Source organism: Papio anubis, chromosome 7 (genome assembly GCF_008728515.1).
Source record: "Papio anubis isolate 15944 chromosome 7, Panubis1.0, whole genome shotgun sequence".
NCBI lineage: Eukaryota > Metazoa > Chordata > Mammalia > Primates > Cercopithecidae > Papio > Papio anubis.
The window spans coordinates 48099746-48125482 of NC_044982.1; the positions used below are offsets into that span (position 1 = coordinate 48099746).

General features: G+C 42.3%; 2 protein-coding genes across 11 annotated transcripts; one reads left to right on the forward strand and one right to left on the reverse strand.

Moving 5' to 3' along the window:
* Window positions 1–125: 125 nt before the first annotated feature.
* Window positions 126–25043, forward strand: TIMM9 (translocase of inner mitochondrial membrane 9). Of its 5 annotated transcripts, none has more exons than XM_031668075.1 (6): window positions 126–428; window positions 3884–3971; window positions 10178–10242; window positions 11229–11324; window positions 22055–22127; window positions 24562–24957. In XM_031668075.1, the coding sequence occupies exons 3-6, from the start codon at window positions 10204–10206 to the stop codon at window positions 24627–24629; spliced, it is 276 nt and encodes a 91-aa protein (XP_031523935.1). In that variant the 5' UTR covers window positions 126–428; window positions 3884–3971; window positions 10178–10203; the 3' UTR covers window positions 24630–24957. The 5 variants fall into 5 exon arrangements, with proteins under 5 accessions (XP_031523935.1, XP_031523934.1, XP_021796960.1 ...); XM_031668074.1 differs by lacking the exon at window positions 126–428 and adding an exon at window positions 454–637 and having other exon boundaries at window positions 24562–24956; XM_021941268.2 differs by lacking the exons at window positions 126–428; window positions 3884–3971 and adding an exon at window positions 454–637 and having other exon boundaries at window positions 24562–25043.
* Window positions 4017–25674, reverse strand: TOMM20L (translocase of outer mitochondrial membrane 20 like). 6 transcript variants are annotated; one of them, XM_021941264.2, is made up of 5 exons: window positions 25238–25639; window positions 24982–25049; window positions 18703–18784; window positions 14683–14825; window positions 4017–4205 (listed from the first exon to the last, which is right to left on the reverse strand). In XM_021941264.2, exons 1-5 carry the CDS (start codon window positions 25629–25631, stop codon window positions 4140–4142), a joined length of 753 nt encoding a protein of 250 aa, XP_021796956.2. In that variant the 5' UTR covers window positions 25632–25639; the 3' UTR covers window positions 4017–4139. The 6 variants fall into 6 exon arrangements, with proteins under 6 accessions (XP_021796956.2, XP_031523931.1, XP_031523932.1 ...); XM_031668071.1 differs by having other exon boundaries at window positions 25006–25049; window positions 25238–25637; XM_009211612.4 differs by lacking the exon at window positions 4017–4205 and adding an exon at window positions 13447–13620 and having other exon boundaries at window positions 25238–25618.
* Between the last annotated feature and the right edge of the window lie 63 nt (window positions 25675–25737).

Here is a 25737-nt window from a genome sequence, read left to right on the forward strand (position 1 = left end):
CACGCATGCGCGCCAACAAACTCACCCAAAACATCCAACCAGAAAGCTAAGCGCTCGCTGGTGCTCTTCCATCCCTCTCCGGGCGGAAACAAACTCCGGACATAACGGAGGCTTATTTATTTATTTATTTATTCATTCATTCATTTATTTATTTATTTAAAGGTAGCACATTGCCGCACAAGACCGCGCTACAGTCTCATCTGAAACTTGAAGAGCTCCCGACTTGTAATACTACTTGTGTTTATCGGGGGCTGTTTACACTGCTTCGCTTCCGAAGACCGTTAGGGACGTGGGATTAGGTAAATTAGGCTTCCAAAGAGTTTCGACAGATTCAGGTCGTTATTGGAGAGGAAGTCGGGAATAGAAAGCATTGTCTAAGCAGACAATCACAGAGATCAATCCTTAGCAGATTTTAGAATTCGCTGATGGTACGTGCATTTTCTTCTAGATTTCCTCTCGTTATAACGAATCGGCGTCTTAGGGTTTAAGTGTCACTTGACATCACTGCTCCCACGTGTTCTTTCCCATCTGGCGGCCGCGGCTCCTGTCCTGACCCTGACCCGCCCTCCCGAGGCTCAGCCGTCCCCCAACGCCCCCCAGCCTTGCACTGATGTCGGATGCGAGAGCCTGTGCTTAAGTATGGTGCCTGTTCTCTGCCGTGAGAATCCGGGGTTCCCGGGCGGGGGGTGGCAGGCTACGCTCCAGAAAATTGGCGGGGTCTCCCGAGGAGGCCGGCGCATGTACTTGGGGCAGTGGGGGGTGCGAAGCGGAACAGCGCTTCGCCAGGTCCGGTGCAGACCTTCCTGGGGATGGTGTCACCTGGGCGAGGGTAGGAACTTTAGGCCCTGAGACACCCCCAACCTGGATCTGGGGAGTCGGGGGTCTTGTTTTGGGACACTGAATTAGACTATAAGATATTTACGCTGTGACCTTGAGCTGCCCGGTGGATGATCCTCCTTTAAATGAAAATCGTCTCTACACATACCAGGTCTAACAGCCCTTACCTGATCTGTTCATTTCCCAGCATGCGCTACTTAGAGTTTTCCCTTTATGCCTTACTAGAGGCTTTAGAATAATCAAAGCAAAAAATGTAATCCGATCTAAAAGCTGAATGACGAATTTTATTTCTGTTACATCTCGGCGATCTAGTTTCATAGAAGTCTAGACTTAAAATGGAATTTCAAGTCCGAGCGCGGTAGCTCACGCCTGTAATCCCAGTACTTTGGGAGGCCAAGGCGGGCGGATCACCTGAGGTCAGGGGTTCGAGACCAGCCTGGCCAGCATGGTGAAACTCCGTTTCTAATGAAAATACAAAAAATTAACTGGGCATGGTGGCGCGCGCCTGTAGTCCCAGCTACTCAGGAGGCTGAGGCAGGAGAATTGCTTGAACCCGGCAGGTGGAGGTTGCAGTGAGCCGAGATCACGCCATTGCGCTCCAGCCTGAGTGAGAGAGCAAGACTGTGTCAAAAAAAACAAAAACAAAAACAAAAACTGTAAGGGCTCAGCGTTAAAGAACCTTTTCATTATTTGTACCTTGCTGAGTTTCTCTAATTAATGAGGGTTTTTTTTTTGGAGACAAAGTCTTGCTCTGTCGCACAGGCTGGATTGCAGTGGCGCGATCTTGGCCCACTGCAACCTCCGCCTCTCAGGTTCAAGAGATTCTTCTGCCTCAGACCTCCTGAGTAGCTGGGATTACAGGCGCCCGCCACCATGCCCAGCTAATTTTTTTTGTATTTTTATCAGAGACGGGGTTTCACCATGGTGGCCAGGCTGGTCTCGAACTCTTGACTTTGTGATCCAACAGCCTCGGCCTCCCAAAGTGCTGGTAATTACAGACGTGAGCCACCGCGCCCGGCCATTACTTTTTATTTTAGTTACATTTTCCCTTCTTAATTGGGCTCATAGCTGGTACCTGTTTGTTCACAATTTATTGCATATTATGAGTGTACTGAAAGAACTACAATGTCACAGCTGCCAGAGACCTTGGAGATAGTTTAACTCTTACTTTCTAGGTGATACTTATTTGAAAGAAACAGTGACCTAAGATCTGAGTGTAGGCACTCTGAATTATTAAAATGACAACTTAATTTGGATCTTACAGCTCTTTGTCATGACTCTTTAGTTCCTCTTCCCCCAACCCCCGCGCTCCCACCCCTCACCCCCCACCCCCACCCCCCGCCCAGAGACTGGGTCTTGCTCTGTCATGATCATAGCTCACTGCAGCCTTGAACTCCTGAGCTCAGGCAATCCTCCTGTCTCAGCCTCCTGAGTACCTAGGACTACAAGCACTTGCTACCACACTGGCTAATTTTTTACTTTTTGGTAGAGACTAGGTCTTGCCTTATTGCCCAGGCTTATTTTCTTTTTTCTTTCCTTTGTGTGTTTGGTTTTTTTTTTGTTTTTTTTTTGAGATGGATCTTTGTTGCAAAGGCTGGAGGGCGGTGGCACAATCTCAGCTCACTGCAACCTCTGCCTCCCGGGTTCAAGCGATTCTTCTGCCTCAGCCTCCCAAATAGCTGGGATTACAGGCACCCGCCACTCCGCCCAGCTAATTTTTGTGTTTTTATTAAGATGGGGTTTCACCATGTTGGCCAGGCTCGTCTGGAACTCCTGACCGCATGTGATCTGCCCACCTCGGCCTCCCAAAGTGCTGGGATTACATGCATGAACCATCGTGCCTGGCTTTATTTTCTTACCCTAAATCAGCCCTCTCAACCCCTTTTCTTTATGACTGATACTTTTCAAAAGACCAGTCAGGTTGTCTTACAAATTGTTCCATGTTGTAGATTTTCCTAATTATTCCCTCATGATTAGAGCGTATCAAACTTTTGGCCAGAATACCACATAGGTGATGCTATCTTACTGCATCTCACCAGGAAACACCTAATGTTGGCACCCATGTTTGTGATGCTAGGTTTTATGACTTAGCTTATACTTTTTTTCTTTGAGACAGGGTCTCTTGATCTGTCACCCAGGCAAGAGAGCAGTGGCTTGATCATGGCTCACTGCAGCCTCGAGCTCCTGGGCTCAAGTGATCCTCCTGCCTCAGCCTCCTGAGTAGCTGGGACTACAGGCACACACCACCATGCTGGCTCATTTTTGTATTTTTGGTAGAGATGGGGTTTTGCCATGTTGCCCAGGCTGGTGTAGAACTTATGGGCTCAAGCTGTCCACCCAACTCAGCCTCCCAAAATGCTGGGATTGAGCCACTGCACCTGGTCAGTCACTTAGCTTATAACATATATTTGGCTATTTGGAAAATATTTTTAGATAGATGATATATGCCATAATAGCTTATAAGACATTTCATAGGTCTTAAATAGGTCATTTTATAGGTGCAATGGGGAAAATACTGGATTTTGAAGTCCAAACACCTTAGTTAGGCTGCAGCTGCCCAGTTACTATCTGTATAAGTGACCTCATGTAAGTTTCTTAAGATTTCTGAACCATCCCTCCCAGAATTAGTAGGAAAATCATAAGGGAAGTGTAATGTATACTTATACCTGGACAAATAAGGATAGCATGACATTAAGTATTTTTTTTAATAGTAACACATATGCCAAAGAATTGTAACCTCAGACTAGAGGAAACTAATTTCACTTACTAAAAAGGAAGAAACTTAAAAAAAAAAAGATTAGCCAATAGAAGTTTACATTTCATTGAAAAGACTATTAGAACTTGAAGGAACCGGGCGTGGTGGCTCACGCCTGTAATCCCAGCTCTCAGGGAGGCAGAGGCGGGAGGATAGCTTGAGCCCAGGAGTTCGAGACCTGCCTGGGTAATATAGCAAAACCCCGTTCTCTACAAAAAGGAAAAAAAAAAAAAAAGGACAAAAAAAAAGAACTTGAAGGGGACTTAGTAATCATATTACCTCATTTTTCAGGTAAGAATCAGGCCTTACTGGAGACATTCAAGCAAAGGTTGGACAACTACTTTTCCAGAACAGAAACGAAACTCATGCATCAGAAAAGGTTTGAGCTTGATGACTGAAAAGATCTCCCATTATTCTTAAGTTCTCTGGTTCTATGATATATTTTGTTTGTCACAAGAATAACAGCATCTGTAGTCATTCCCGAGATCTAAGCCAGTGATTCTTGAATTCGCTTCTTTCTTCTCTCCTCCAGGTTTCAGGGATATAATCAGAAGGTAACCCCTGATGGGTCTTTGCTGCTATAACAGCAAACATTTGCTGTAATATCTGGAAACTAGGATCAAATAAAAGGACAACCACATTACTGCTATCTGTTCTTACCATTAGGTGGTTTATGTGGCTGATGGAATTTGTCAGTCTAAGCTTACTATTAAATAACTGCAAAGTGAATAGTGAAAGATTTAGAAGACCTCAAATTAGCAAGTAACTCTGAAAATCATTTATTTACTCAGTCATCTCCAGTATTTTCTCTGAACCAGTTGCCTACAATTATGTATACCATAATCTTTTTTTTTTTTGAGACAGAGTCTCGCTCTGTCACCCAGGCTGGAGTGCAATGGCACAATCTCGGCTCACTGCAGCCTCTGCCTCCCAGGTTCAAGCAATTCTGCCTCAGCCTCCCGAGTAGCTGGGACTACAGGCGCCCACCACTATGCCCAGCTAACTTTTGTATTTTTAGTAGAGACGGGGTTTCACCATGTTGACGAGGCTGGTCTCGAACTCCTGACCTCGAATGATCCACCCGCCTCAGCCTCCCAATGTGCTGGGATTACAGGTGTGAGCCACTGTGCCTGGCCTATACCGTAATCTTGATAGATACTGGTGACTACAGAGGATAGCTTTAGCGATTTAAGCAGACATAAGAAAACTGCTGATTATTAGCTCTTGAGTTCAACTGTAGGTCTGGAAAAAACAAAAACAACAACAACAACAAAAATGAAATTGGTCTGGGCGCGGTGGCTCATGCCTGTAATCCCAGCACTTTGGGAGGCTGAGGTGGGCGGATGACCTAAGGTCGAGAGTTCAAGACCAACCTGGCCAACATGGTGAAACCCCGTCTCTACTAAACAAAAATTAGCCAGGTGTGGTAGTGCATGCCTGTAATCCCAGCTACTCAGGAGGCAGAAGATGTAGTGAGCTGAGATTGCGCCACTGCACTCCAGCCTGGGTCACAGAATGAGACTCTTGTCTCAAAAATAAATAAATAAATAAATAAATAAATAAATAAATCTCAAAAATAAATAAATAAAATACACAATTGAGTGATTCTAAAGAAAATAAATCATAACGTTAACATAGTGGTCTGTGAACGGTAGAACTATTTATCTTTTGTTTTTCAAATTCTCAATAAATATATTACTTTTATAGTATGATAAACTTTATTTCACTGAAAAGAGGAAACATACACTGTTTAAGTAATATATATTAATACATTATCTAATGAATAAAGAAGATCCATACCAAAAGCACTTGGGCATTCCTCATACATGTCTTTTCAGATTTTTTAGTAACAACCATCATCTGTCACCATGAGGTGTATAATAAGGACAAGATGTGTGTAGAGGCAACACAGGGTTCCAGTCTGAAACTTAGAGAACATTTAAAGATTTCACACTTTCGGCCAGGCATGGTGGCTCATGCCTGTAATCCCAGCACTTTGGGAAGCCAAGGCAGGAGGATCACCTGAGGTCGGGAGTTCGAGACCAGCCTGATCAACATGGAGAAACCCCCGTCTCTACCAAAAATACAAAATTAGCCAGGTGTGGTGGCGCATGCCTGTGATCCCAACTGCTTGGGAGGCTGAGGCAGGAGAATCGCTTGAACCTGGGAGGTGGAGGTTGCAGTGAGCTGAGATTGTGCCATTGCACTCCAGCCTGGGCAACAAGAGTGAAAACTCCATCTCAAAAAAAAAAAAAAAAAAAAATTTCATACTTTGTCTCTCTGACCTCTGGTTGATAACCCAAAGAAATACAAGGATGGAATTTTTTAAAAAAAGAACAACAAATTTTGGCATTCCAGGAAGGAAATCAAATCTCTGTTCTTTTTTGATGTGAACTATAGAAGGGAAAGGGAAGGGAAGGGAAGGGAAAGGGAAGGGAAAGGAAAAGGGAAGGAAAGGGAAAGGGAAAGGGAAAGGGAAGGAAAAGGAAGAAGGGTCTTAAATCAGTAATCCAAGCTACTCCTACCTCAAGCACCTAAAAAAGAAGAGCAAAATGAACCCAATGAAGGAAATAAAGAGCAAAAATCAATTTAAATGAAAAGAGAAAAAAAGAGCTGGTTCTTTGAAAAGATTAATAAAACTGACAAACTTACTAGCAAGAGAGAAGTTACAAATTACACTATCAGGAATGAAATGGTGTACATTATTACAGGTTTTACAGATATCAAAAGGATACAGGAATATTACAAACAACCCCTCCTGGGTTCAAGCAATTCTGCTTTCGCCTCCTGAGTAGCTGGGATTACAGGCACACGCCACCATGCCCAGCTAATTTTTTTGAATTTTTAGTAGAGACGGGGTTTCACCGTGTTGGCCAGGCTGGTCTTGAACTCCTGACCTCAGATTATCCACCCACCTCAGCCTCCCAAAGTGCTGGGATTACAGGCGTGAGCCACAGCACCCGGCAGGATTGAAGAATTCTATTTTCTGGCTTCCAATTCTCTGATTCCTCTGTCCCCTCCATTCTCCTATTGATTTTATTCATTTAGTTTATTTTGGTTATTGTATTTTTCACTTCTTAAACTTTCCATTTGCGTCTTGATATTTCTATTTCTTTGCTGAGACCTTCTATTTTTTCATTTGTTTCAAGCGTGTTCATAATTGCTCACTGAAGTATTGACAAGGTCCTGTTTAAAAATCTTTGTCAGATAATCCTAACACATGTTCCTCAATGTTGAGCATCTGCGGATTGTCTTTTTTTAATTCAGTTTGAGATCTTCCTAGTTCTTGGTATGATGAGTGATTTTTTAATATATTGCAGCCTGGACATCTTGCATATCATGTTATGAGGCTCTAGATTTTATTTAATCCTTTTATCTGGCTCCTTTTGACAATGCTCCATGAGGGGAAGTGGTGGGAGGTACCACTTCATTACTGCCAGATGGAAGTAGAAATTCATGTTCCTCACTCTGACACTTGAGGGGAGGGGCAGGGAGTTTCTTGTTACTGCTGGGTAGAGTGGGCATTCTGGCTCCTCACCAGGCTTCCATTTTCATTACTCTCCCCATGTGGCCTCCACTGACATTAGTAGGGCATGTGGCCTCATTGTCATGAGGCAGTAATGCAAGTCCTGAATGTCAAGTAGGCTTCCTTTGATACCACTCCAGAGTAGATGGAGATGGGCACCTCATTACTGCCAACTGGGGCGGAAACCAGGCTCCCTGTGTGGTTTCCACTGACACTCACTGGGGAGTGGGGAGGCTTTTCAGTGCGTATGAAGGAAATCACATTTTTTTAAATGTCAGTAGTTATCGTGATTTTTTTTTTTTTTTTGAGACAGAGTCTCACTATGTGGCGCAGGCTGGAGTGCAGTGCTGCAATCTCGGCTCACTGCAACCTCCACCCAAGGGCTCAAGCAGTTCTCCTGCCTCAGCCTCCTGAGTAGCTGGGATTACAGGCATGAGCCACCACGCCCGGCTAATTTTTGTGTTTTTAGTAGAGACGGGGTTTCACTATGCTGTCTAGGCTTGTCTCCAACTCTTGACCTCAGGTGATCCACCTGCCCCAGCCTCCCAAAGTGCTGGGATTACAAGCATGAGCCTAGTTACTGTGATTTTATAGGATAAGGAAAAAAGAGGAGGGAAGAATAAATGCAAAAAGGAGGCTAGTATAGGGATGATTGAGACTGGTGGAATGGAATTACTGTTGATTGTATGTGTTAATCAAAAGCTGAATGTTAATTTTTTTCATGATGGTGGCATACACTTTGTCCTAAACTTGAATTTACTACTAGTTTCAACAAAGCTTCATAAAAATTAGTTTCAACAAAGCTTCATAAAAATTTTATGTGTTTCACAGACTTTAATAATTGATAAGCTAATAAAGATTTGCACATCCAGTTTATCATTTTTGTCCTGGTTATCAGAAAACTCTGAACTAAATAAAATGTGTAGCATTTATGTTAGTCTACAGTGTACATGATTCATGTTTTCCTTTTACATGCTGTTTAATTTCTATTTTAAACAGCTTTATTTTATACAAATCTTTTTTTTTTTTTTTTAAGACGGAGTCTGGCTCTGTTGCCCAGGCTGGAGTGCAGTGGTGTGGTCTCAGCTCACTGCAAGCTCTGCCTCCCAGGTTCATGCCATTCTCCTGCCTCAGCCTCCCGAGTAGCTGGGACTACAGGCGCCCGCCACCACTCCCAGCTAATTTTTTGTATTTTTAGTAAAGATGGGGTTTCACTGTGTTAACCAGGATGGTCTCAATCTCCTGACCTCTTGATCTGCCTGCCTCAGCCTCCCAAAGTGCTGGGATTATAGGCGTGAGCCACCACGTCCAGCCTGTACAAATCTTTTATATGAAACGCTCAACCTTTTTAGAACTAGCCAGGATATAGTAAATAAATAATGTGATACAAATTCTTACATCTAGATTAACTGAACCTAAGTCCTACATTTAGGATATGTGAAAATCTCAGTAATTCAGAAAGGCTTTTTTACTTACTTGTCTTCTCTTCCCTGTTGCCGCTAGGTTAGATTATAATTAGAAGTTTCTGATTAGTCTCTGTGATTGCCCTTTCTGAACTATAGAATGTGTAGTAGAATGTATAATTCCTATAACTTTCTTTTAAAACTCTGAATATCTTTCATGAGGGTTGTCTATTTCTAAGCAAATGGTGTTTGTTAACTGGTGTTTGTTAACTATTAATAGAACGTTTGTATTTATATTGTAAAAGGATCATTAGTAGTAAGGGTCAGAGTTAAATTAGCAACTAATTTTAAGTGTATTTGGAGTGGCTCAGATATGTGAATCCACTTTTTCAACTATAGATTTTATTAAACCTAAATATAGGCCAAGTATTTGTGATGAAAATTTAGCATTCAAATTGAGATGTGGTATAAGTGTAAAATGCTCACCAAAATCAAAGACTTACTACAAGAAACGGAATGTAAAATGTCTTATTAATGCTTTTTATGTTGATTGCATGTTGAAATGTGAAAATTTTTGATATTTTTGATATATTCGATTAAGTATAATAGTAAAAAATTTAAAATAAGCAAATTGGTGACTAGTGGAATAGTTAAGTAATTTTATGAAAACAGCAATAATCTTGATTTGCTTTATTTTTCTTTATTATTATTATTATTATTATTATTACTATTTGAGATGGAGTCCTACTTTGTCACCCAGGCTCTATTGCAGTGGCGTGATCTCGGCTCACTGTAACCTCAACATTCTGAGTTCAGGTGATTCTCCTGCCTCAGCTTCCCGAGTAGCTGGGACCACAGGCATATGCCATCACGTCTGGCCAATTTTTGTATTTTTAGTAGAGATAGGGTTTCACTGTGTTGGCCAGGCTGGTTTTGAACTCCTGATCTCAAGTGATCCACTCGCCTCGGCCTCCCAAAGTGCTGGGATTACAGGCGTGAGCCACCACTCCCAGCTTTTTTTATTGTTTTTTTTTAAGCCCAAACCTCACCATCTTGGTTTCCTTTATAATCCTCCTAGGAATGGGGCTTTAAACAAGTAGCTTAGCAAGGTAGCAGAGCAATCTATCTTAAAATTGGAGATTTCGAGAGACAGGGCCTTTGAGTCCCAAACTAGCATTAGAAAATATAATTCTCTGGCCGGGCGCAGTGGCTCACGCCTGTAACCAGCACTTTGGGAAGCCGAGGCGGGCGGATCACGAGGTTAAGAGATCGAGACCATCCTGGCCAACATGGGTGAAACCCCATCTCTACTAAAAATACAAAAATTAGCTGGGTGTGGTGGTGTGCACCTGTAGTCCCAGCTACTTGGGAGGCTGAGGCAGGAGAATTGCTTGAACCCGGAGGTGGAGGTTGCAGTGAGCCGAGATCATGCCACTGTGCTCCAGCCTGGTGACAGAGTGAGACTCTGTCTCAAAAAAAAAAAAAATCTAATTCTCAACTGTAAGGTTCTATGGTCATTAATGATCTGAGAAATTGGGGGTGCCATACAGTTACATACACAGATTTATAAAATATGAGCAGTGATTCCCTAACTTCAGTTAGACTAAAAACATCTGTTTATAGATTGACAAACTTTTTTTTTAATTTTTAAATTAGGTGACTAATAAAGGTACCAGAAGAATATGGCTGCACAAATACCAGAATCTGATCAGATAAAACAGGTAAGGTATTCTTAATAAGGGGAAAATATTTTGCAAAAAAATGTAAGATGCTATTAATGCCACTGTGTCAGGTTGGGTGCAGTGGCTCACATCTGTAATCCCAGCATGTTGGGAGGCCCCAATGGGTGGATCACTTGAAGTCAGGCAAGACCAGCCTGGCCAACGTGGTGAAACTCCCATCTCCTAAAAATACAAAAATTAGCTGGGCGTGCTGGCGCACACCTCTAGTCGCAGCATACTTGGGAGGCTGAGGCACAGGAATTGCTTGACCCAGGAGACAGACGCTGCAGTGAGCCGAGATTGCGCCATTGCACTCCAGCCTGGGCAACAGAGCAAGACTCCATCTCAAAAAAACAAAAACAAAAACATGTCAGTCAGTGGTTTCACAAAACAATTGTTTCTATTTCATTTCCAGAATGGATATTAAATGTTATAAAGTGTGTGTATTTTTCTTTTTCTTTTCTTTTCTTTTTTTTTTTTTTTAAGACAGTCTTGCTCTGTCGGCCAGGCTGGAGTGCAGTGGCACAATCTTGGCTCATGGCAACCTCCATCTCCTGAGCCCAAGCAATTCTCCTGCCTTAGCCTCCCGAGTAGCTGGGATTACAGGCATATGCCACCATGCCCAGCTGATTTTTGTATTTTTATTAGAGACGGGGTTTCACCATATTGGCCAGGCTGGTCTCAAACTCCTGACCTCAGGTAATCCGCCCACCTCAGCCTCCCAAAGTGCTGGGATTACAGGCATGAGCCACTGCGCCCAGGCAAGCATATGTATTTTTCATTTGACTGATAATCAAGAAAAAATTAAATATTCAACTAGAAAATAAAACTGTTCTGTAGATCATATTGTACCCATTTAAGTAGCATAACTATGATTTCAAGTGTTATAGTATATTTTGTCTAAATATAAAATATTAGTAATTGAAGTTTCAAAGCCTCTTTGTTTTAAAAACCAAATAATAAAGAACATTCTGGTTTGTTTGTAGTTTAAGGAATTTCTGGGGACCTACAATAAACTTACAGAGACCTGCTTTTTGGACTGTGTTAAAGACTTCACAACAAGAGAAGTAAAACCTGAAGAGGTATGAAAAGTGTTACTCACTGAAATTCTCCAGGCCTGTCATAAACACTATAAGTAGCATTTCACTTGTTCCTACTTATTACAGGAATTTAGACTACCTTTTATGTTCCATTGCTTAGAAGAACTGAAGCAGCCACTGAACCACGGCATTGAGTTTAACAGTGCCAAATTTAATATGATAGTTACATTGTACCAAGTCAGACCATTTTAGAGAAGATGGCTGCAGCTGCTGAGTTACTGTTTCACAACAAAGATTCTTACTAATTAGCTTTCAGTCAAGATGGCCTACCTAGAGAAACTTGGCACAGCCTTTCTGTATGGCCCTGGGAATTCTGGTTGGCTTTGGAAAAAGCAAAGCTTGACTTTGATGGCTCATATTGAAAGCCTAATCCTATTAGAAGTCTTAACTTTTTTTTTCTAAGACAGGGTCTTGCTCTGTCACCCAGGCTGGAGTGCAGTGGCATAATCATAGCTCCCTGTAACTTTGAACTCCCAGCACTTTGGGAGGCCAAGGCAGGTGGATCACTTGAACCCAGGAGTTCGAAACCAGCCTCAGCAACATGGTGAAACGCTGTCTTTACAAAAAATACAAAAAAAAAAAAAAAATTAGCTGGACATGTTGGCACATGCTTGTGGTCCCAGCTACTCAGGAGCTGAGGTGAGAGGGTCACCTGAGCCTGGGAGGCAGAGGCTGCAGTGAGCTGTGATTGCACCACTGCACTCTAGCCTGGGCGACGGAGCAAGACCCTGTCAACAAAAACAAAAACAAAAAAACCAGTCCTCGTCTCTACTAAAAAATGAAATGAAATACTAGCCAGGCATGGTGGTGTGTGCCTGTGGTCTCAGCTACTCCAGGGACTAAGGTAGGAGGATAACTTAAGTCCAGGAGGTTGAGGCCGCAGTAAGCCACTGCACTCCACCCTGGGCAACAGAGAGAGAACCTGTCTCAAAAAAATAAATAGGCCAGGCACAGTGGCTCATGCCTGTAATCCCAGCACTTTGGGAGGCCGAGGTGGGCGGATCACGAGGTCAGGAGATCAAGACCATCCTGGCTAACACAGTGAAACCCCATCTCTACTAAAAATACAAAAAATTAGCCAGGCATGGTGGCAGGCACCTGTAGTCCCAGCTACTCGGGAGGCTGAGGCAGGAGAATGGCCTGAACCCAGGAGGCAGAGCTTGCAGTGAGCCGAGATCACGCCGCTGCACTCCAGCCTGGGTGACAGAGCGAGACTCCATCTCAAAAAATGAATAAATTAATTAAATAAATAAAAAGTAAAAGGGTGAGAATTAAGAATGTTGTTTCTCATTAAAAAGGAACAAACTTACTACTGGGTCTACATTTTAACAATCGAAACAAGAGGATAGGAATGTGGGCTTTCACTTAATACACTTGCAGAAAATCTAGTCCAGAAGCTTCTTGAAAGCAGAGATTTACCATTGCTCTTAGTGACTACAAACTGGCAGGCATTCGGTATATATTAATGCTTGTCAGTGGATGAAAGTATCAATTAAAAGCTATGGTCAGTTGCTGCCAATTAATACTATTTAATTCTCAGATATAGAAAAGCAAACTACACACTGTTCTTTTAGAATACATGCATTTTTAAAAATTCATATTTTTGTGTTGCCTCTTGGATCTTCCCTTTTCATTCCTAGACCACCTGTTCAGAACATTGCTTACAGAAATATTTAAAAATGACACAAAGAATATCCATGAGATTTCAGGAATATCATATTCAGCAGAATGAAGCCCTGGCAGCCAAAGCAGGACTCCTTGGCCAACCACGATAGAGAAGTCCTGATGGATGAACTTTTGATGAAAGATTGCCAACAGCTGCTTTATTGGAAATGAGGACTCATCTGATAGAATCCCCTGAAAGCAGTAGCCACAATGTTAAACCATCTGTCATGACTTTGGCAAATGGAAACCACTGGAGAAACAAAATTGCTATTTACCAGGAATAATCAAACTAGAAGGTCTTATTGTTCAATGAAATAATAAGATGCAACATTTGTTGAGGCCTTATGATTCAGCAACTTGGTCACTTGATTAGAAAAATAAACCATTGTTTCTTCAATTGTGACTGTTAATTTTAAAGCAACTTATGTGTTCAATCATGTATGAGATAGACAAATTTTTATTACTAAAAGTAAAATAAATGGAAATATCACTGAGCAGTTGTTTATACTGTATGGTACCATAGTATTCTCACTGGACTGTGGATACGTTGAAATGTTTTTCAATCAGGATCATCCTCCAAGCATTCCTGTTCATTCATGTCTGCCTCAAATTGCTGGTGAATACATAAAACAGTTACTTGCTAATCATTTCAATGCACGGTCCTTTTCTTGCCTCCCTTGTGTCAGGGTGGGCATTATTCCTTTTTTTTTTTTTTTTTGAGATGGAGTTTTGCTTTCGTCACCCAGGATGGAGTGCAATGGTGCGATCTTGGCTTACTGCAACCTCCACCTCCCAGGTTCAAGCAATTCTCCTGCCTCAGCCTCCCAAGTAACTGGGATTACAGGTGTGTGCCACCATGCCTGGCTAATTTTTGTATTTTTAGTAGAGATGGGGTTTCACCATGTTGGTCAGGCTGGTGTCAAACTCCTGACCTCCAGTGATCCGCCCACCTCAGCCTCCCAAAGTGCTAGGATTACAGGCATGAGCCACTGTGCCCGGCCACATATTCTTATCTTACCTACATTTTCATATATCTTCAGGAAACCATCCCATCTGCCCTAGTTTGGGAATGTTTAAGAGTTGAATGTTACACTGTAATGGAGTTCATGTTTGTGTTTTTTTCAAAAGCTGACAGTTAAATATGATAGATTCCAAGGCTTGCCAATGATAAAAAGTGAACCAAAGTAATGTCTTATGGCTAATGAATCCTGAAATGAATCCAAGCATTTGCAGGAAATTCTAGTTGATGCATATGTATACCAAGTAGTTTAGTAAAATGCAAGTGGACTAAAACTTACTAATCAACTGGCTTATGAATGGATTTCATTCGATACCATTTTAAACCTATATTTAAGAGAATGCTAATTAGCCTGTATGTTTAAATTTACCAAAGCGATTTTTATGTTTTGTATGTTAATGGAAGTAGAAGTATTGTTCTGCTTTAAAACTGAAGTGTTGAAATACAGATAATACTCAAGAAAATATACAATTTATTATAATCAAAGGAACCTGAAAGAATAGGCTTGCTTCATGTTAAAGCAGCCAAAAAGTCAGAGATTTCACTTATTTAAGATTCTGGGCAATTCACACACATACTTTGATATTTTTGTGTAGTCAAGTATAACATAGCTATTTACTGTGTACATTTCACAAAGATAATTAAATATGTGCTCACCTGGCAAATAAGGGGAATTTTGTGCAACAGCATCTCAAATACCTTGGGAGGGAGTGTGTGTTTGAAAACCTTCAGAAGTTCCTGTGGTTGCCCACACACTAAAAGGGCATTGCTGAGGTGTTGAACCCCCATTCTATGCTCTCCTGAAACAGAATGACAAGTTTTGAGCAAAATTTTAAAGTTCTTTAGACATTCTACAAATCCAAGAAAGCAACAAGCATTAAAAATTAAAAGCATATCAAACTAAAGACTACTTAGACAAGTCTTGTGAAGAGTACAGTACAAATATGAGGGAAGACGTTGAGTTTCTTAGTGGTGAAGCTGCAATATTAATAATTTTGAGCCAAATTACAGCAAGTATACTCTTACTGTTTAGAAGTGCACTTTTGCATTGGAAATGCTCGTGCTCTATAATTTGGGTATGGAGGGAAGAGGATACTGAGGTTTTTTGTAAGCAGTTGTCTGCTTTTATTAATATCTGAAGGTTATCTTTACATGTGTGATTGTTAAAATAGGATAGATTAAACATGTTCCAGCTAAATAGAACTTAAAAAAAAAAGATTTCACTATCAAAGAGTTGAAACAAGATTTAGCGTAACATGAATTACATACCCCAAGGAAAAAAATAAGAGATTTATGAACTCTGATTTTTAAGCACAGTTTTAAAATGAAGTTTAGGATAACTGGCTTTGAAGTAACAAAGAATGAAAATATGTGAAGAGTGAAAATCATAGCATTTCTGTTTAAGTTAGAACATGGAATGACTTTAGTCTCCTTTGTTTTACTTTAAGGAAACTGAGGCAAAGATCAGTGAAATGATATATAGTTTCAATGCTGATTAATGTCAGCATTAGGAATATAATCTAATTTTTTGACCCTTGAGACTAGAGTACTGCCTCTCTTCAGGTATTCGGTAATCACAGGAGTTGAAATCTTGACATACTTAACTAGGTAGAAAATAAAATATGGCCCTACAAGTAAGTATAATAATAGATTTTTATTAGCTGAAACTAGTTTTCCATTTATCGGTTGAAATACATGGTCATATGAAGAGAAGAGTGCATGACAGAAAAAAATGCTTTCCAAAGATTCATATTAAGCTTAAACTAAAAAACAACAGGGATATGTCCTGACTTAAATACATTAATTTTACATTTTCAACATAAGATATAATAGTGCCTGTTCTCAAGATTGGTGGTGCTAACAATACAAAACAATCAATTTGGTCAAATAATTTAACCAACCAATAAATTAAATCATACCAGCTCCTCAGAAATTTCAATAAAAATTATTGGCCCTATGGTCTCATACAGACATAGCCACGATTGAGATGGCTACAGAACTATATTTTACCTGACAGCAAAATGATGAAAATTGTGGGTGATGGCAAATGAGAGTGGAGAAAGTTAAGAAGAATGCAGAAAACTGGGTGAAAAATTGCCACACTGGATAGAATACTGTACTGGTTGGTTCTCAATGTTTTAGAAACCTAGGGAGATTTTTTAAAAAATATTGACATCTGGGTTCCAGCCCCATAGATTCTGATTTAATTGGTTTGGGGTTTGATGAAGAATTAAAGAATAAGCAGCCAAGACCGAGAACTGCAGTGTATGTAAAATATGGAAGTATAAAACTTCTGTAAAGAGCTATTAGGGGGCTGGGCGCGACGGCTCACGCCTGTAATCCCAACACTTTGGGAGGCTGAGGAGGGCGGATCACTTGACGCCAGTTCGAGACCGGCCTGGCCAACATGGCAAAACCCAGTCTCTACTAAAAATGGAAAAATTAGCCAGGCATGGTGGCACACACTTATATAATCCCAGCTACTTGGGAGGCTGAGACATGAGAATTGCTTGAACCCAGAAGGCTGAGCCAAGATCACACCACTGCACTCCAGCTTGGGTGACAGAGTGAGACACTGTCCCCCCAAAATAAAAAAGCTATTAAATAGCAGTTAAAAATTTAAAAACCCAAGTTTGCAACATGTGTTCAGATCACTTCTAAATCTAATTGAACATTACATCATAGCTCTTAAGCATAAAGTGAATAGGAATAAAATGTGATAAAATATGTTATCTTTTTTCTTTTGACTTGTAATTCAGAACTTTCCCACAATTTGAGGGCCCTTGTTTACAAAAAAGAATATAAAATTATGAGTACAAAATTACTAGGGGTGGCTGGGCACGGTGGCTCATGCTTGTAATCCCAGCACTTTGGGAGGCCAAGGCAGTTAGATCACTTGAGGTCAGGAGTTTGAGACCAGCCTGACCCACATGGTGAAACCCTGTGTCTACTAAGAATACAAAATTAGCTGGGTGTGGTGGTGCATTCCTGTAATCCCAGCTACTTGGGAGGCTGAGGCAGGAGCATCGCTTGAACCTGAAAGGCAGAGGTTGCAATGGGCTGAGATTGCGCCATTGCACTCCAGCTTGGGCAACAAGAGTGAAACTCCATCTCAAAAGAAAAAAAAAAAATTGCTAGGGGGCCTTAGAGGCCTATGCATATAAAGGTCTTTAGACATAAGCTTCACTGGTTTATGTAAAGTCACTTCTGTTTATATCATTTAAGTCAGTTCTAACTGTACATTTTGTCATCAATATTTAGCAGGTATTTTTAGTCCATTTCAAAAATTACTCCATCTAAAAGCAAAAATCATTAATATTTAGCAGGTATTTTTAATCTATTTTAAAAATTACTCCATCTGAAAGCAAAGATCAATACTAAATAAAATACTAAACAAATTATAGTGATTAATGTGCAATGATTTTGAATGCCTGCAACTTTTTCATTTCTCAAAACCTTTATAATGGTTTTAAGACACTGAATAAAAATCTTGGCTATTGCTGTGAGTTGCCTAGGATTTTGACTTCCTCTTTGTTTTTATAACTCCTGGAGGAGGCTGCTTACAGATTGAAAAACAAAACCTTTTGGGAAAAAAAAAAAACAGAGGCAAAAACAGGTACAGGCACTGTGATATGCAAGGGAGTTTGCAACACTTAAAAAATATATATACATTGTACTGATGGGTTTGTAATGCTGATTTATCCAGCAACATCAGTCACTTCTTAAATTAAGAAGCCTCAAGACAAATTTTCCTTTCCAGGGTTTAACACCAGAATAAGGACATTATGATTATAGTATTTATACAATAATAATATTATCTACCATCATTTTGCCTAACAATATTATGAAGTTTTCTCAAATCCATCTGGAATTAGGTAGGAATAAATTATAACTCAAAATATGACCATTAAGTGTAAGATAGCCCCGACAGGCATCACTCCATTAAACACAGTAAAAGAATGGACATTCATAGGGAATTTATTTATCAACAAAGTAAATAAGTATTAAGAATATTCTAAGAAAGCAGGAACATTTTTATAAAGCAGTTAGAATTTTTAAAAGCTGTTTTGTTCGTTTTCTTGAGACAGAGTCTCTGTCTCCCAGGCTGGAGTATAGTGGCAAGATGATGGCTCACTGCAACCTCAAACTCCTGGGCTCAAGTGATCCTCTCACCTCAGCCTCCTGAGTAGCTGGGACTACAGGCACATGCCATGGTACCCAACTAATTTTTGAAGTTTTTTGTAGAGACAGGGTCTTGCTTTGTTGCCCAGGCTGTTCTCAAACTGTTGGCCTTAAGCAATCCTCTTGCCTTGGCCTCCCAAAGTGTTGGGATTACTGGTATGAGCCACCACACCTGGCAAAAAGTTTTTATTCTTAACATTTAGTCACTTGGAAAACTCACTGACTTAGAATTTTATATAACCATAAATGAGGTATTTTTGTATTTGGCTTTGCTACTCTGTTTGCCCACTTCCAAGTCTGCAACTTGAACACTAAACTCTAACATAATGCAAGAGTACAGTGTGATGAAGTGAACATGCTGGGATAGTTTTTCTTTAGTGAGGGAAGTTGGCTAACACATCCAGCTAGTTATTGGACATACAAATACTAATCAATAAATATTTCTTAAGAATAAACTGTCGTAAGTAACTCACAAAAGAACATTTACATTCTTACCTCTAGATAACCAAAGTTCTCCCATCCGTACCTCTTGCAAGAAAAGTTCTTGCAATTTTTTATTCTTCGCTGGATCCCACAACTAAAATATTCATAAAATATTTAACAATGAGTAATGAATGTAAGGTATATGGTTACTGATCAAATTATTTTTTATTTATAAAGGACATCTTGGGCTGGATGCGGTGGCTCAAACCTATAATCACAGCACTATGGGAGGCCAAGGCGGGCGGATCACCTGAGGTCGGGAGTTCGAGAACAGCCTGACCAACATGGAGAAACCCCGTCTCTACTAAAAATACAAAATTAGCAGTCATAGTGGCGCAGGCAGGAGAATCGCTTGAACCTGGGAGGCGGAGGTTGCAATTGGCTGAGATCACACTGTTGCACTCTAGCCTGGACAACAAGAGTGAAACTCTGTCATAAAAAAAAAGGAAGAAAAAAAAATGACATCTTGAACCTAGTCTCTAAATCTAAAGTTATGACAAATGTAGTTGTTCTTTATAATATTTAAACCAATTTTCTAAAATGGGATTATTTTAAGTGATTTAAAAAAACATGACATATTTGTTAAGTTGAGATGCTTATAATAAGTAACTCTCATCCCATATTTTACCCACCCACATATAGCAGAAATCCTACTGTAATTAATATAACAAAGGTAGTTTTGTATGTTGCAAAACTATTTTCTTGCCCGGGATATTAACAGTGCCTATTGATTTGGTTGCAATGATTTCTCTGGCTTACAAGGTCATTTTGGTCTTTTTAGTAGTGAAACCTGTTCATGCAACAGTAATTCTCTATTAGGGGAAACAAGAAACTATGCTAAGCCTTCTGTACTCACACCCTCAAAAGGAAAGGGACAAAGGACCTGGTGGGGGGTTGGCAGGGGAGTGAGTGTTCAGAAGGATGCTTTGGTTTACTGCGGTTGGTTCATGAAGGCTACCATGGCCACAAGATGGCATCATCATTGGTACTACATCTAGGGCTAGTCTTTCAAGGTACACTGAGCAAACCCTAGCCCAAAATATCAACTCCACTGCCATTTACTTCAGCTCCAGTGTTTCAAATCTGTAAGGTTTTTGTTTTTGTTTTCCCCCAAGAATTTTCTTTTTAAAATGCAATGAGCCTGGAAAGGGGTCACCTTTTTTTTTTTTTGAGACAGAGTCTCACTCTCTCGCCCAGGCTGGAGTGTAGTGGCGCAATCTCAGCTCACCGCAAGCTCCACCTCCCGGGGTCAGGCCATTCTCCTCCCACAGCCTCCCAAGTAGCTGGGACTATAGGCACCCACCACCACGCCCAGCTAATTTTTGTATTTTTAGTAGAGACAGGGTTTCACCTTGTTAGCCAGGATGGTCTTGATCTCCTGATGTTGTAATCTGCCCGCCTCAACCTCCCAAAGTCCTGGGATTACAGGCATGAGCCACCGCGCCCAGCCAGGGGTCATCTTTTAAGCTTGTATCATCAAATATACTAATAATCAGTAACATCAGAGGTTTTACTCAATGGATGTTTAGTGAGGACTGGCAAGGGCAGGACACTCCAGGAAAAGCTGGAAGGAATTGGAGACCAAGAACCCTGTGCCCATCCCCAGGGACTCACAGTCTAATAAAGGGAAAGGGATCATGTAGGTACAACAAGAAGTCCAATGTCCTCTGGGGCTCAAAGTACAGAGACATTACATCTAGTTGGAGAATTGTCAAAGGCTTCTCAGAAAAGATAGTGTTTGAGATGTGGAGAGGTTCAGTGAAAGTTTGATGAGGAAAGTATAAGCAACGCAAAATTGCAGGGAACATACCAAGTGAACTTAATTAGCTGGATTATGGTAGGGTAAATGTTTGTTTGCTGGAGTACAGTGGCACAATCTCGGCTCACTGCCACCTCCGCCTCCCGGGTTCAAGTGATTCTCCTGCCTCAGCCTCCTGAGTAGTTGGGATTATAGGTACAGACCACCACGCCCAGCTAATTTTTGTATTTTTAGTAGAGATGGGGTTTTACCATGTTGGCAGGCTGGTCTCGAACTCCTGACCTCGTGATCCACCCGCCTTGGCCTCTCAAAGTGCTGGAATTACCTGCGTGAGCCACTGTGCTGGCCATGATAGGGTAAATGTAGCAACAATATAACCATTATTGAAGGCCAGCTATAAACTAGGAACTTTACATATGTTATTTCCAATCCCTAGGAAAATAAGGCAGTCAATTGGAATAGGCACCCATCGAAGGCATAGCACCAAGCTGAGGCTGGTTTTGTTTTTTGTTTTTGTTTTTGTTGTTTTTGAGATGGAGTTTCACTCTGTTGCCCAGGCTGGAGTACAGTGGCATGATCCTGGCTCACTGCAACTTTTGGCTTACTGCAACCTCTGCCTCCCAGGTTCAGGCGATTCCCTTGTCTCAGCCTCCCGGGTAGCTGGGACTATAGGCATGTGCCACCATGCCCGACTAATTTTGTATTTTTAGTAGAGATGGGGTTTCACCATGTTGGCCAGACTGGTCTTGAACTTCTGACCTCAGGTGATCAGACCACCTCGGCCTTGCAAAGTGCTGGGATTACGGGTGTGAGCCACTGCGCCCAGCAAAGCTGGTCTTATCTGCGGAGTAGGGAGCTACTGCAAGGAATTACATATTCAGAGCTGCCATTTAGAAGAAATTTACTCTAACAGCATAAGAATAGAGGCAGGGCGACAAGTTAGGAAACTATTCAATAACCTGGGTAAAAGGTAATAAAAGCCTTTAGTCGCAGGGAAGCAATAGAAATAGACAAGTGGGATATATATATATATATGAAATAGAGCATTTGAAAATAAGAATTGGTCATTGTTTATGATGGATGAAGCTGACAGTTAAACAAGATGAATCAGGGTCATAGCAGGGAGGCTAGTGACACCAGGAGCATCGTAAGGAAACAGGAGTAGGTGCAGTGGCCAGGGGGGAGATGATGAACTTACTTCTGGACACACTAAGGTGAGGTGCCAATAGAACGTCCAGATGGCAGAGTCTGGTAGACAGATGAAACTTGGGACACCAGGTCTAGAGTAGCACATTTGAAATCACTTTTGGAGAAGGCAAGGATCTTCTAGGGAGAGGGGGAAGGGTACAGAACCCAAGGCCCATGTTTCACAAAGCATCACCTGAAGGAGCTGTTAAAACTGCAGTTTCTTGGGCTCCACCCAGACCTACTGAATCAATCTCTGGGAGTAGGGCCCAGGAATTTGCATTTTTAAACAAGCTCTTCAGGTGATTCTTATGGATCCTAAAGTCTGACAGTCACTGTGCCAGTAAGAATTCCCCGGGCTACTGGATCAGAATTGCTGGGATCAGGGTTAAATAATCCATATTTTAACAAATGCTCCAGGTAAATCTAATGCAGCAATGGACCATACTTTGGGAAAGTCCTGGGAAGAAGAGGAAGAAAGACCCTAGAAAAGGTGAGAAGAGACGACTTTCTCTGCTTTGGTTTATTCATCTGTAAAATGAGAATAGAGGCCAGGCACAGTGGCTCCCTCCTGTAATCCCAACACTTCAGAATGCCAAGGTGGGCAGACTGCCTGAGCTCAGGAGTTCAAGACCGGCTTGGGCAATGTTGCGAAACCCGTCACTGTACAAGTACAAAAACTAGCTGGACATGGTGTGCACCTGTAGTCCCAGCTATTTAGGAGACTGAGGTAGGAGAATCACCTAAACCCAAAAGGGTTGAGGCTGCAGTGAGCTGTGATCATGCCACTGTACTCCAGCCTGGGCAACAGAGTGAGACTCCGTGTCAAAAAAAAAAAAAAATTAGAATAGAGTTGTGACAATTACATGAAAGAACATTTGAAAAATCCTGCTTGTGCTGCTTCCTCACTTGAAATAATTTATTTCCTATATGGGAAATAATATAATATTAACAATTTATTATAATTATTGATTTATATCAATAAATTATAGTATGACTTAGTTATGGCTTAATATGAATATAATTAAATTATATTATAATTAAAATATGATATTAATATAAATCATTCATTATTTCCCATATGAACTGTCATTGACTGATTTTCCTGTCTTCAACTTCCTTTCTCCACACTAGAACCAGAATTGTCTTATTTAAAAAATAAAACCAAAATAATTGTGTCTTTTCTCTGAAATAAAGTCACCATCATTAGTTATCCACCACAACAGAAAAATGTCCTGACTTTTCAGTTTGGCATGCAAAGTCCTCCACAATAAGACACTAAACTGACCCTCAGCTATCTCTCTGGCCATAACACTCCTTGAATACTACAATTTCATGTTCTTTGCCTCTGCACAAGGTATTTCCCTCTGCCTACAATGAGTAACAATATTCAACAAACATTTGCTGGGCACCTACCGCACTAGACTCCGTTCTAGGCACTGGAAACAATGGAGAGTAAAAAACAAAAGTCTGCCCTCACAGAGTTTAGTGTAATAAACAGAAAGCATTAATTAAATAATTACATAAATATGCAAGTGAAACCATGGACAATGAAGAGGGACATGCAGCTGTAACAGGCTCTGTCCCAGTCAAGTCAGGGAAGGCATCTCCACTCCCATGTCCAGCTCTTTGGACACTCCCTACCCAGCTAACTATGTCAAATGGGCTTTTATTCTCTATTGTGATTCCATTTTGAAACCCCAGAAGTGTCTTTGACTCTGCCTCTCCATTACCCTTTACTCAGTCGGCATGAACTGTATTCTTCCCAGTTACCACTAACACCACCATAGTTTAGGATTTTTATTACCTCTCATCTAAATCGCTGCAATAGCTTGTTTTCTCTTCTTGTCCATTAAGTACACTCCTGCCTGATCAATCTAAGAATGGTTATCTTCTGCCTTTCTTTCCTTCTTTTTAAAAAATTCCTGCTTAGAAATCTTCAGTAATTCCTCCATTGAATCTCAATTCCTTAACCTGGCCTTCAAAGCAAGCCTTCCTTAATTCAATCCCTACTTTCGCTTTCCAACCTTACCACCCACTATTCCTCAGTATGACTCCTTTGCCAAACTGGTTTACTGAATGTGCTTGGCAGATGCTCCACTTTGCATCTTTATGCACATGCTGTTCCCTCCATCCTGTGTCCTCTCCCCTGAAACCAAGCTACAAATTCATCATCCTTCCAGGCTCAGTTCAACGTCACTTCCGCTACAAAGTCTTCTCCGGAAAAACTGCATGTTTCAAAAATGGCTACCGCAATATTCCCGGTCACACAAGTGCTTTCAGAACCTTGCCATCCCTGTTGAGAGGCAGAATCTATTTCTTCTCCCTTTAAATTGAGGAGGCTTCAATGTTGCCAGAAGTGGTACCATCTGCTCTCCCACATGAGCACATGTTCTAGTTCACATGCATGTGCGTGCTCTCTATACACACACACACACATATATGTGTTTGCTTGCCCCTTGGGACACCGCCCACCACACAAATGAATCTCAGATCACACAAACACGTGTAGGTGCTCTGGTTAACAATCTCAGCGAAGTAAACATCCAGAATCAACTGCGGATTGCTTGTGGCCAGGAGTTCGAGATCAGCCTGGGCAACACAGGAACACCCTTGTGTCTTTCTTTTTTTATAGGCAGTGTCTTGCTCTGTCGCCCAGGCTGCAACTGCCGCCTCCTGGACTCAAGCAATTCTCCTGCCTCAGTCTCCCGAGTAGGTGAGATACAGACACACACCATCACTCCCGGTTAATTTTTGTATTTTTAGTAGAGACAGGCTTTCACCATGTTGGCCAGGCTGGTCTCGCACTCCTGACCTCATGTGATATGCCCGCCTCGCCTCCCAAAGTGCTGGGACTACAGGCCTGCACCACCGCGCCCGGCCCGTCTCTTAAAAACAAAAAAGGGACTAATCAAATTCTGCCGCAGACTTAGAAAACACGAAGATGCCTTCTGCTTCCGAGCTACAAGAAAGGCCCTGCGGGAGAACAATCTAGAAGTTACTGCCAGGTGACCGTGGCCAGTCTGGGTTTCTAAGTGTCCTGCGCGGCTCTGAAAGGGCAAAAGCCTCCTCTTCCTTCTTCCAATTAAAAGAAGTGCCTGTTGTACAATGTTTTGCTTTACAGCTGCCCTTTTACAACTCCAACTTCTCCCTCCTTCCTTCCCTCCCTTTTGTGAGAGGAGAGTGACTGAGCCTGAGGCGGTGCTTGGGGCGCGAGGGCAGGCCTCTTCCCTGGCGCGGGCGGCGGGCGGCTGAGGGAACTACTTGCTGCCGAGCCCGCCAGGAGCCAAGAAACCCGCCAGGAGCCAAGAAACCCAGCGAGCCCGGACCTGCGTCTACTGAGCTACCTGCGTGGATCGAAAGCACTGCACCTGCGTGCCCCGCTCCTCAGGCTTTTGAGGCTCGGCTCTTCTTTCTGCGAACACAACACAGCACGTGCTGGCTGGGAGGCGTGGGCCCAGTGGTCCTGCCCGCCCGGGAGCCGCGGGCCCCTCGGCAGAAGCTGCGGCACTCACGGCCCGGCCTCTCACAGGGGGGCCCTCCCGGCCGGCAGCCCGCCCGCGCTGCCCGACCCGGCCGCGCCTCCGCCTCGGTCCCACTCACTGTCCCGCAGGCGGCGCTTGAACGCGGGGTCCCCGCGCCGCTTCCGGTCGAGGTAAACACAGTAGCCTAGGAAGGCGAAGGCGCCACAGACCGCTGCGGCCGCCAAGAGGCCGAGGAGGGAGCGGACGGAGGGCATCCGGCCGCGGGCGTCCCACAAGCGGAGCGTTGGGCGCGGGCCGGCCGGCAGGGGGCGTCGGCGCGGCGGCCCATCGGGCCTCGCGGCCTCCTGCGCACTCAGCGGCGCGTTGACGCCTCGCACCCAGGCTTGTGGACTGGTGAGGAAGCCGAGCGTTCGGGAGGATGTGTGCGGGAGCCTGCGCAGCCACCGAGTAGCAGAGCTCTGTTCCAACCTACGTCTGTCGCACTCCAAATTCTGAACCCTTTCTCCAAACATGCCTCTGCCCCTGTGTCTACAACACCGATTTGGGCAAAGCACAGTATGCCGCGAATCTGCTTTACTGGGAGCCGGTGGTCGTTTAGGCCTCTGTACCCTCACCTGC